Source organism: Anoplopoma fimbria, chromosome 14 (genome assembly GCF_027596085.1).
Source record: "Anoplopoma fimbria isolate UVic2021 breed Golden Eagle Sablefish chromosome 14, Afim_UVic_2022, whole genome shotgun sequence".
Classification (NCBI taxonomy): Eukaryota; Metazoa; Chordata; class Actinopteri; order Perciformes; family Anoplopomatidae; genus Anoplopoma; species Anoplopoma fimbria.
This window is the reverse complement of record NC_072462.1, coordinates 356,067-368,753: the sequence shown is the minus strand read 5'-3', so window position 1 is coordinate 368,753 and position 12,687 is coordinate 356,067. Positions and strand designations below refer to the sequence as shown.

Below are 12,687 nucleotides of genomic sequence, written 5' to 3'. Positions count from 1 at the left end.
AAATGCAACATTTTGTTAAAATTTCTGCTTTTAACTCTATAATTAACAAATAATAATAAATATGTTTGATATGTTTAACAGACCAGAGAGGACAAACAAACTGAATTAAGAGGAAAAAGCATTAAAATCAATTTAACTTTTATAAAACTGTCTTTGATCCTCAAGTTTACGTTCTGCAGACAAAACACTGACGTTAATCAATAAATTAATAAATCAGCTGCAGATTCTCAAAGACAAAAATGTGGGAAATTAACATACATTTAATAAAGATTAATAAAAATACATTTAAACTCTAAAATAAAACACAAAGGAGGTGAAAGGAGTTTTGTTTGTCTGATCTCTGCTTCAGAGACAATGTATCATTGTATCAGCTGATATAGATTATATAGTTATTGATTAATAATTAGCATTAAAATATGTATTGGATCAACGCATGTTTTATTGGGACTATGTCTTTGGTAGAAAGTAGTTCCTGTTAAAACTCTGTGTGGTTTATCACCAGTAATCAATAATGTTCACTATTGATCAATGACGTCATCGATGGCTTAAAGCACGTGTGTCAAACTCAAGGCCCGGGGATGAGTTATGATAACATCTATTCACTGTTAGAGATGATAACATCTATTCACTGTTAGAGATGATAACATCTATTCACTGTTAGAGATGATAACATCTATTTACTGTTAGAGATGATAACATCTATTTACTGTTAGAGATGATAACATCTATTGACTGTTAGAGATTAGAACATCTATTCACTGTTAGAGATTAGAACATCTACTGACTGTTAGAGATTAGAACATCTATTCACTGTTAGAGATTAGAACATCTACTGACTGTTAGAGATTAGAACATCTATTCACTGTTAGAGATGATAACATCTATTTACTGTTAGAGATTAGAACATCTATTCACTGTTAGAGATGATAACATCTACTCACTGTTAGAGATTGATAACATCTATTCACTGTTAGAGATGATAACATCTATTCACTGTTAGAGATGATAACATCTATTTACTGTTAGAGATTAGAACATCTATTCACTGTTAGAGATTAGAACATCTATTGACTGTTAGAGATTAGAACATCTATTCACTGTTAGAGATTAGAACATCTACTGACTGTTAGATCTATTTACTGTTAGAGATTAGAACATCTATTTACTGTTAGAGATTAGAACATCTATTTACTGTTAGAGATTAGAACATCTATTTACTGTTAGAGATTAGAACATCTATTCACTGTTAGAGATTAGAACATCTATTAGAACATCTACTGTTAGAGATTAGAACATCTATTTACTGTTAGAGATTAGAACATCTATTTACTGTTAGAGATTACTGTTAGAGATTACTGAACATCTATTCACTGTTAGAGATTAGAACATCATCTATTTACTGTTAGAGATTAGAACATCTATTCACTGTTAGAGATTAGAACATCTATTCACTGTTAGAGATTAGAACATCTATTTACTGTTAGAGATGATAACATCTATTTACTGTTAGAGATTAGAACATCTATTGACTGTTAGAGATTAGAACATCTATTCACTGTTAGAGATGATAACATCTATTTACTGTTAGAGATTAGAACATCTATTTACTGTTAGAGATTAGAGCTGCCCGCCGGGGTATCACACGCACCACCAAAATACTACAAGTCCCACAATGCACTGCCCGCGTGTCGGCACGTCAACGCGGCTCACAGTCTGTATCACATTATTACAGACCAACTTTAACTGTCCCCAAACATGGATAAACCAAAGGTGGAATTTGAAAACAGGAGTTTTCAAGACAGGCGGGAGGCTCAGTATATGTATATATATATATATATATATATATATATATATATATATATATATATATATATATATATATATATATATATATATATATATATATATATATATATATATATATATATATATATATATATATATATATATATATATATATATATATATATATATATATATATATATATATATATATATATATATATATATATATATATATATATATATATATATATATATGTATATCTGCTGTGCGGAGACAGTGTGCTGTAATGAAAGAATACAACAGAAGAAGACTATGAAACGATCACAGACTCCCTGCTGTGGATGACAGACAGACACTTCTGACACTGCCCGGCTGTCAATCATCCGTGGAGTGGACTCAAGCCTGCGTACAGAAGAGGTGTTGGGATTACACTAATGCAGAACTACGGGAGAGATCTCTCTGCAGAGGTCCAGATGTGTCAGTGTTGTTTCTACCTGACATTCAACGAATGAATTGCAACAGACAACTAAAGCTGGAGGTCTTTATTTCAATAACAAATAAACTCAAGACCTACCTGAACCAATATTTAACAACAATACTACTAATTACAACAAGACAACTAACTAAAATAATAAAACTGCATTATCCCTTATGTGCAAAGCTTGCATGCCCCATCAGAACACCTGAATAGAAAAGGATCATATATATACGCCTCAATCGGAATACAAATTCTCTGTTCGGAATATAATTCTATGCGGAATAGAAGAGGTGGTGTAGTCCAATAAACACTTATTCCGATTAGTTTGGGTCTAACTTAGAGCAGTTGCAGTAGTTCCGTCTGTACTTTAATGCACACAGAACTTTACCGCTGTCAAGGAAAGTGGATGTATTGCCTGATTCACGTCTTTTTTCGTTATTTTCACTCCGTAGTAGTTACAGTCATAGACATCATATATATATATCCTATATGATGATCATATATATATATCCTATATGATGATCATATATATATATCCTATATGATGATCATATATATATATCCTATATATGATGATCATATATATATATATGATGATCATATATATATATATATATGATGATCATATATATATATCCTATATGATGATCATATATATATATATATATATGATATATGATCATATATATATATATATATATGATCATATATATATATATATATATGATGTCTATGGTTACAGTAGTCCGGTAACGTATCAACGCCCCAGCGTGTCCGGTTGCTAAGCGACGGGTGACATCGGTGGGTTCACGTGTTCGAGGATCGTCGCTCTCTGTCTCCGTCTGTGTGTGTGTGTGTGTGTGTGTGTGTGTGTGTGTGTGTGTGTGTGTGTGTGTGTGTGTGTGTGTGTCTGTGCGTGTTTGTGTGTGTGTGTGTGTGTGTGTGTGTGTGTGTGTGTGTGTGTGTGTGTGTGTGTGTGTGTGTGTGTGTCTGTGCGTGTGTGTGTGTGTGTGTGTGTGTGTGTGTGTGTGTGTGTGTGTGTGTGTGTGTGTGTGTGTGTGTGTGTGTGTGTGTGTGTGTGTGTGTGTGTGTGTGAACGAGAATGACAGGGAGAACGAGTGCTATGCGGAGATGAATGAACGGAACGATTTTTATATTTCCAAATCGCGTTATGTGTGTCCAAAAAAAAAAAGAGACAGAATCAATGTCGTGTGCGCTGATGTTGATTCTGTGGTCTGTGCGTGTGGTCAATGGTCTGTGTATGCGTGTATGTATGTGTATGTATTCTGTGGTGTATGTGTGTCTATGTATGTTTGTGTATGGTCTATGTATTCTGTGGTCTATGTATGGTCTGTGTGTGTATGTATGGTCTATGTGTCTGTGTGTCTATGTATGGTCTATGTATGTGTGCGTGTATGGTGTGTGTGTGGTCTATGTATGGTCTATGTATTCTGTGGTCTATGTATGGGAGATGAATGGTCTATGTATTTTTATATTTCCAAATGTATTATAAAAAAAAAATGTATGACAGAATCTATGTATGGTCTATGTATTCTGTGGTGGTCTATGTATGGTCTATGTATGGTCTATGTATGGTCTATGTCTATGTATGGTCTATGTATTCTGTGGTCTATGTATGGTCTATGTATGGTCTATGTATGGTCTATGTATGGTCTATGTATGGTCTATGTATGGTCTATGTATTCTGTGGTCTATGTATGGGAAACACTGTGTAGATAACACGGGGCTGCCGTGGGATGAACTGAGGGACTGACCACAGATGGAGCTGTGATGTGCGGTCAGAGGAGGATCGGTGGGGAGGATCCCAGAAAAGATGGAGGAAAACGTCACGAGTGAGTTGACAGCTCATGTGGGCGGCTGTGGCACATGAGGTAGAGCGCTTGTCCCGTAACCACAAGGTTGGTGGTTCAAACCCCTCTACCGGCAACATGCCGAGGTGTCCTTGAGCGAGACACCTAACCCCAAGTTGCTCCCCGGGCGCTTCATTGCAGCCCACTGCTCCTCCGGGATGGTTCAATGCAGAGAAATAATTTCCCCATTGTGGGACTAATAAAGGATTGATTATTATTATTATTATTATCACTGCGTCATACAGCAGGAGTCGTTGTGTGGAACACGTGATGAGCATCGTAACTTTAGCGGTTAACTTGATCAGAGCCAAAGGTTTAAATCACCGCCAGTTCAAGTCTCTTCTGGAGGAGTTCAGTACAGATGCTGCAGGGAAACTTGAGCCATGTTCCGCACTGCCAAACAATGAAGGAGCAGGTCGCTGGAGTCCACCAGAGTCACCTGACCTCTGGTGACACAATGAAGGAGCAGGTCGCAGGAGTCCACCAGAGTCACCTGACCTCTGGTGACTCAATGAAGAGTCACCTGACCTCTGGTGACTCAATGAAGGAGCAGGTCGCTGGAGTCCACCAGAGTCACCTGACCTCTGGTGACACAATGAAGGAGCAGGTCGCTGGAGTCCACCAGAGTCACCTGACCTCTGGTGACACAATGAAGGAGCAGGTCGCTGGAGTCCACCAGAGTCACCTGACCTCTGGTGACCTCTGGAGTGAGTGACTGGTGACACAATGAAGGAGCAGGTCGCTGGAGTCCACCAGAGTCACCTGACCCCAATGAAGGAGCAGGTCGCAGGAGTCCAACATGACACAATGAAGGAGCAGTGGAGTCCACCAGAGTCACCTGACCTCTGGTGACTCAATGAAGGAGCAGGTCGCAGGAGTCCACCAGAGTCACCTGACCTCTGGTGACACAATGAAGGAGCAGGTCGCTGCCTTCCCAACATCACAGTTTGCTGAAAAACTCGGCATACTTGGTGCTGACTTCACGGCGATTTGCCGATTTTGAAGCCCAAAAAAGCAGGTTTGAACTGCTCAGTAATCCATTTGCAGCTGACGTGGAAAACACACCATCAAACCTCCAAATGGAGCTGATTGAGCTCCAATGTAGTGACACACTGAAGGCAAAACATGAGTCTGTGGGCTGCAGAGTGTCCACGTTTCATCCCGACACAATGGCCCAGCTGCCAGGCTGCTCAGCACATACTGAACAACTGTTCTCTCTGATGAAGATAAACAGAAGTCCACACAGGCCTCGTCACTGAGGAGCACCTTCACTCAGTCCTGAGGAGCACCTCACTCAGTCCTGAGGAGTTCCTCACTCAGTCTGACCAGACACTGATGAACGAGTGTCATCACAGAGCAGCAAACGGTGCTTTGACGCATTTTCAGTTTTTAATGTAGTTTCATTTTTGCATTTTCTTTCTCTTGCTACTGTAGTAGTAGTATTTTGTTGTTGCGCTATATGTATTGAATAACAGTAAATTCCCGCAGCTACTAAAGTAGACACTCTTATTTTGAAGGGAGGTCAGTACTGGCGGAAGTGGAGTGTGAGTTTTATTTTGGCAATCACATTACCCGCGCTTCCATGTGATGAAGAGGTGGGGGGGGGGGGGCTCCTCTTGGGAAGGCAGCACTTTATCACTCTTCTGACTTTTATTAGTTTTAAGTTGTAAATAACATCAGAAGTTAGTGTACATGTTATATAATGTTGTTTTAATGATTTCATGTTAGTTTGTTGTGTATTTGTGTAAACCTGCATGTGATGAAGAGGTGTGTCTGCTGTAAACCTGCATGTGATGAAGAGGTGTGTCTGCTGTAAACCTGCATGTGATGAAGAGGTGTGTCTGCTGTAAACCTGCATGTGATGAAGAGTGTGTGTCTGCTGTACACCTGCATGTGATGAAGAGGTGTGTCTGCTGTACACCTGCATGTGATGAAGAGGTGTGTCTGCTGTACACCTGCATGTGATGAAGAGGTGTGTCTGCTGTACACCTGCATGTGATGAAGAGGTGTGTCTGCTGTAAACCTGCATGTGATGAAGAGGTGTGTCTGCTGTAAACCTGCATGTGATGAAGAGGTGTGTCTGCTGTAAACCTGCATGTGATGAAGAGGTGTGTCTGCTGTACACCTGCATGTGATGAAGAGGTGTGTCTGCTGTACACCTGCATGTGATGAAGAGGTGTGTCTGTAAACCTGCATGTGATGAAGAGGTGTGTCTGCTGTAAACCTGCATGTGATGAAGAGGTGTGTCTGCTGTACACCTGCATGTGATGAAGAGGTGTGTCTGCTGTAAACCTGCATGTGATGAAGAGGTGTGTCTGCTGTAAACCTGCATGTGATGAAGAGGTGTGTCTGCTGTAAACCTGCATGTGATGAAGAGGTGTGTCTGCTGTAAACCTGCTGTCTGCTAAACCTGCATGTGATGAAGAGGTGTGTCTGCTGTACACCTGCATGTGATGAAGAGGTGTGTCTGCTGTACACCTGCATGTGATGAAGAGGTGTGTCTGCTGTACACCTGCATGTGATGAAGAGGTGTGTCTGCTGTAAACCTGCATGTGATGAAGAGGTGTGTCTGCTGTAAACCTGCATGTGATGAAGAGGTGTGTCTGCTGTAAACCTGCATGTGATGAAGAGGTGTGTACAGGCGATGAGCAAGCAGCCACTTCATCCAGACATTGTGTTGTTTCCACAGTAGCAGGTATGTGAGTTTATGTATGTCTTGTTGTATTATTTTCTTAATGTCCAACACGTACGTTAGATTGTTTAATCTATGTAAAGTGTATTTACTTTATTTAATCTTATTTATGTTAATTACTTTATTTAGTTTGAGTGATAATTAATGTATATATGTTCATTGAGGGAAGGCGATGAGCAAGCAGCCCTTCATCCAGACACTGTGTTGTTTCCACAGCAGCAGGTATCATGTACATGCTGGAGGTCAGCGTGGAGGACAAACTCTGGAAGCCTGTTATCGGTTTAGCTGTTGCTGGACAGACAATAAAAACAATTGAAAAGATGTATTTCGAAGTGTGTCTTGAAAGAAACATTCACAACGCAGAAGTAAAGACACGACACTACTACAGGACATTTGATTTTTCTTTGAAGTAAATTATTTTTGGCTGTTGTTTGCCTGTAGAAAATGTTTTCACTTTAAATTACTCTGGAAAAACTGCAGATAGAGCCATAAGCAATTAATGAAACTGATTTTATTACTTTTATTTTTATTTATTTATGTATTATTTATAATTTTTATTTCATTTATTTCATAATTAATGTTGTTTTATAGGCAGCACTCTATAGGCCTTGTTAGTTCCAGGTTCAGTATGTGCACTGAGGTTCTTTCAATACGTTTTCAGTAAACGTTGAACCCTCTGGCCCTTGACTTCTTTATTTCGGCCCCTGTGTGTTTGAGTCTGACTTAAAGGAACAGAGGACAATAAACAGAAATCTGTTTTCTCAGATTTATTTCACTTGTTTACATTGTACGACAAAATCATGAGGACCAGATGAGGAGGAGGAGAAGATGAAGGAGGAGAAGAGGAGGAGGAGGAGGAGAAGAGGAAAGTATGAAGGAGGAGGGGAGGAAGAGGAGGAGAAGATGAAGGAGAAGAGGAGGAGAAGAAGGAGAAGATGAAGAGGAGGAGGAGGAGGAGAAGAGGAGGAGAAGAAGAAGAGGAGAAGATGAAGGAGAAGAGGAGGAGGAGGAGAAGAGGAAAGTATGAAGGAGGAGGGGAGGAAGAGGAGGAGAAGAAGAGGAGAAGATGAAGGAGAAGAGGAGGAGGAGGAGAAGAGGAGGAGAAGAAGAAGAAGAGGAGAAGATGAAGAGGAGGAGGAGAAGAAGAAGAGGAGAAGATGAAGGAGAAGAGGAGGAGGAGGAGAAGAGGAGGAGAAGAAGAAGAGAAGATGAAGGAGAAGAGGAGGAGGAGGAGAAGAAGAAGAAGAGGAGAAGATGAAGAGGAGGAGGAGAAGAAGAAGAGGAGAAGATGAAGGAGAAGAGGAGGAGGAGGAGAAGAGGAGAAGATGAAGGAGAAGAGGAGGAGAAGAAGAGGAGGAAGGTGAAGATGCGACAGACGTTTTCTAGCTATTGATTAGTGCGTACTGCTCCTTTAAGATGAAGTTAAGTTTGAAAACGAGATAAAAAAACTGACCAGCAGAAATAATATTTTCAAAATAAGAGTTCACAGTAAAAAGTACAATCTTTAAATAAATAAATAGATTTACAATCCGATGAACACATGAATGATTGATCATCAGAGGACTGAATGATGTCATGAAGCCGGTTATTGAAGAGGAAGAGTTATTGATCAATAAAGAGTATTGATTTATTAAATGAGATGAAATGAAGAACATTTAACGTTCAGCTTGGTAAAATATAAACAGTTTAAAAAAAAACAACTAGAAGAATCTGCTGACGCATCAGGAATAAAACGACTGATTCTGATCACTTTAAAGCTCAAACCTTTCAGTGATCAATGTTTCTGTTATTATTAGGCCTCGTCCTCCTCTCTTTAATCTGATATCATCCGTCCTTTCATGGCAGTTATTGTTCTGGTTCATTAAAAATGCCACGTTATATTAAAGGATGTGACTTTTGTCCCTGTCAGGCTCCTGTAGGAACCAGTGATCTGATTGGTCAGTAGTGGCAGTAACCACGGTAACAAAGTTAAAAAGTGAACCGGCTTCATGACACCAGAAACCTCTGGAGAACAAAACGGAGAGAAGACGATGATGAAGGTTCGCTAGCAGTGATTATAAGTGCAGCACAGGTAGTGTGTGTGTGTGTGTGTGTGTGTGTGTGTGTGTGTGTGTGTGTGTGTGTGTGTGTGTGTGTGTGTGTGTGTGTGTGTGTGTTCATGGCTCCTCCTCCTCTCAGAGTAGGCGGGTCATCAAGTATTTTTGGGATGAGGTCACTTCCTGTTAGAAAAGTGAAGCTTTCTTCTTCAGCTCATTTCGTCTCCACAACGAGAGACGATCGAACTCGGCTATCGGCATCTCGAAGATCTCCTGGAACTGATCCAGAGACAGATGCCTCTGAGAGGAGGAGGAGGAGGAGGAGGAGGAGGAGGAGGAGGAGGAAGAAGAAGAAGAGGAAGATAGTTATTTAAACATAAACATGTATATAATTGTGTGTTTTTGATGAATAAGAGGATTTTAATTAAGGCAGGTCTAAAACATGCAGACATAACAACACACACACACACACACACACACACACACACAAACACACACACACACACACACACACACACACACACACACACACACACACACACACACACACACACACACACACACACACACACACACACCTCCAGTCGAGTGCGGTCCACTCCTGGTGGGAGCTTACAGCGCCCTCTGTGGGTCACAATCAGCGCTTCATAGGGATAAATCTGAACACAAATTGAGAATCATCGTCTGAAACTTTATCAAAATCATTTTAAAGAAACAGAACAAATGCTTCAAACAGCAGCAACACAATCATTTATTTAGCAACAAAATATGAAAATACACATTTTAATAAACATCTCTAACTCACCTTCTGCTCCAGAATACTGGGCAGAGAGTTTCCTCTGTCCATCCTCTCCCTCGAGCATCTCCGTTCTGCACACACACACACACACACACACACACACACACACACACACACACACACACACACACACACACACACACACACACACACACACACACACACACACACACACACACACACAGTCACATGATGCCAAGCCAAGACTAAGCAGTGTTAGAAATCAGAGCCTGATGTAAAGATACAGATTTAACACACACACATCTGTTGACACAAACACACACACACATGCAGACAACACGCAGACAACACGCAGACAACATGCAGACAACACGCAGACAACATGCAGACAACACGCAGACAACATGCAGACAACATGCAGACAAAATGCAGACAACACGCAGACAACATGCAGACAACATGCAGACAACACGCAGACAACATGCAGACAACACGCAGACAACATGCAGACAACAAGCAGACAACATGCAGACAACACGCAGACAACACGCAGACAACATGCAGACAACAAGAAGACAACATGCAGACAACATGCAGACAACACGCAGACAACACGCAGACAACATGCAGACAACACGCAGACAACATGCAGACAACATTCTTACCTGAGCAGCTGCAAAGACACGACGACAGGAAGATCAGACGGTGAGAACATGAAAAACGTATTATTTCAAGTCCTATCAAAGTATTACTAGTGTACTGTATGTATTACTACTATTACTACTTTACTGTATTTAGGGGTTTATCTGCAACACATAACTTTTTAGAACTGAAACCCTTCGGGGTAGAAGTCCTACCTGCTTGTCCTTTCTCTGCCTCTGTGGAAAACTCTGCAGACTGCATCTGCAAACACAAAGAAAATCATTTTTACGTTTGATAATAAACATTTTTGTAGTGTTTTTAAGCTACCTATAAATAGAAACAAATATATATTAATACAAATAATTTCCACCTGCAGTCTCTCGGCAGAAACACATAGAACATCACAGGAAACTAAAACATTCATTTACATGACAAACACTATGAAATCAGTTTCATCTCATTTTCATAAAGAAAAAAACATATAAATACCAGAACATTAATGCAGTACAATTATGAAGTTATTGACCGGATTAAACTATTAGAGAGATGCAGAGATGCTGTTTTCTGTAACCAGTGTAGCATAAAAGCATGGTGGAACCAGCAACCCAATCAGTAGACGACTGGCTACTACGCTAACTTGCTAATTCCACCATGCTTCCATGCTAACGTTACGCTAACCACAGAGAACGGTCCCTCTGCCTCAGTCATCACCACTGGAAGACCACATCACCTGGAGGAGAGCAGGCGTGAGCTTTGGACACTAGCTAGCTAACTACCCAGCTCTGAAGATGGACAAGCTAGCTAGCTAACTAGCCACCAGAGCTTCCGTTTGCTCTCCTCCAGGTCAAGAAGTCTCCCAGCAGACATGGACTGTTAGTTGATGTTAGCTCCATTAGTAACACTTGTCGTCCTGAAGAGTGAGACTGAACGTTTTGAGAGAAACTCTTATTTTCTACAGACATAAAAAAAAGCCAACAAAACTTGCTAGCCAGCGTTAGCTAACATGTTCAGAGGATTGATGCTAATACCTGCTATGCTAATGTTTGTTTACTGAAAACACAAATGTCCGACTCATTCAGACCTAACAACACCCTGAGGACTACAGACTGGACTATCGGTACATCATGTGTTCCATCTTTCTGTTGGAGGTGGAGCTGAAGCTGCTCTCCATCACTTACTCTGGTCAAACCCGGTCCTGAGTGTGAAGGAGACTTTGATGCACTGGCTGACAGACCTGCAGACAAACAGAATGAAGAGCGTTGAGATCAGATCGATGATGGAGATGAAGACGAGCGACTGAAGACTCTTACTCGTGTGCATGTGCGTTCTGTCCGGCAGAGACTGTGTCTTCCTCCGGAAATGAACGGCCTTCTCCTTCTCCTCCTTCAGGATGAGGCGGCCCAGGTTGGACTTAATCTGGATTCACCACAAACACAGAAACCATCAGTTCCTGCTGGCTTCCTGTTTGTGTGTAGATCAGATGTTTTCCTCACAAACCTTCTCCAGAGCTTGTTCCTGCAGAAGCTCTGCTTCTTCTGTCAGGTCTTCAAACTCGTCCTCCTCCTGCAGCTCCTTCTTCTTCCTCCACTCGATCTCTACCAGAGTTAAACCTTTAGGTTAGTTTGAGCATCTGATTATCTGAGCTGAGTTTGAGAAGCTGAACCAGAACTATCCCGGTTAAAAACCTGAGAACTGAGTTCTCATCACCTGAGGAGAGAACTGAACTGAGTGTTTTATCATTGAACGTACTAATTCAAACAAACTCATAAATCTACTTCAATAATAATAATAATAATACTTTGTCCTCACATTCTGTCACACGATCAATAATCCGTCAAACATATCATTTTACATTTAAAACGTTTTGTAATAATCTAGGATTTTATTAGATTACATCTAAATTAAACTCGGTTAAAACGGATCAGTGGCAGTTTTTAACACGTGTGTGTGTGTGTGTGTGTGTGTGTGTGTGTGTGTGTGTGTGTGTGTGTGTGTGTGTGTGTGTGTGTGTGTGTGTGTTACCCATGGCAGCCAGTGAGGGGGGGCAGGGCCAGTACTCGGTCTCGATCTTGGACGGCAGATTTGGATCTGGAGGCTGAGCGGCTGGAAACTTTGCAGACTGAATGACTCCTTCTACATGTTTGTTTACATCTGAAGAAGAGAAGAAGAGTAAACACATGAAGCAGTGATGAAGATGAAGATGAAGATGAAGATGAAGATGAGCTCACCGTGTTTGTAGATGGGAGGTTTCCTGTAGATGTTGGCTCCGTTATCTGAAAACATATTTCTCAGAGTTCAGACTCGGTTTTTATTTATATTTATTTTGTGTTAAACTGTAAAACTATTTTTGTGTACGTGTGTGTGTTAGTGTGTTTGTGTTAGTGTGTGTGTTAGTGTTAGTGTGTTTGTGTTAGTGTGTGTG

General features: G+C 40.7%; 1 protein-coding gene across 3 annotated transcripts in view; it reads right to left on the bottom strand.

Annotated features, from left to right (window-relative positions):
* Window positions 1-7,563: 7,563 nt before the first annotated feature.
* Window positions 7,564-12,687, bottom strand: part of dmtn (dematin actin binding protein) — a 17,399-nt gene continuing 12,275 nt past the window's right edge. For 2 of the 3 annotated variants that reach the window (XM_054612124.1, XM_054612122.1), the window contains exons 7-12: window positions 12,494-12,538; window positions 12,288-12,416; window positions 11,763-11,860; window positions 11,576-11,681; window positions 11,444-11,499; window positions 10,360-10,526 (exon numbers count right to left, since the gene is read on the bottom strand). In XM_054612124.1, the coding sequence (XP_054468099.1) occupies window positions 10,404-10,526; window positions 11,444-11,499; window positions 11,576-11,681; window positions 11,763-11,860; window positions 12,288-12,416; window positions 12,494-12,538 (557 nt within the window). In that variant the 3' untranslated portion in view covers window positions 10,360-10,403. Of the gene's footprint in view, window positions 9,164-9,441; window positions 9,523-9,668; window positions 9,734-10,359; window positions 10,527-11,443; window positions 11,500-11,575; window positions 11,682-11,762; window positions 11,861-12,287; window positions 12,417-12,493; window positions 12,539-12,687 lie in introns of those variants that run through there. The other variant, XM_054612125.1, reaches the window with a different exon arrangement.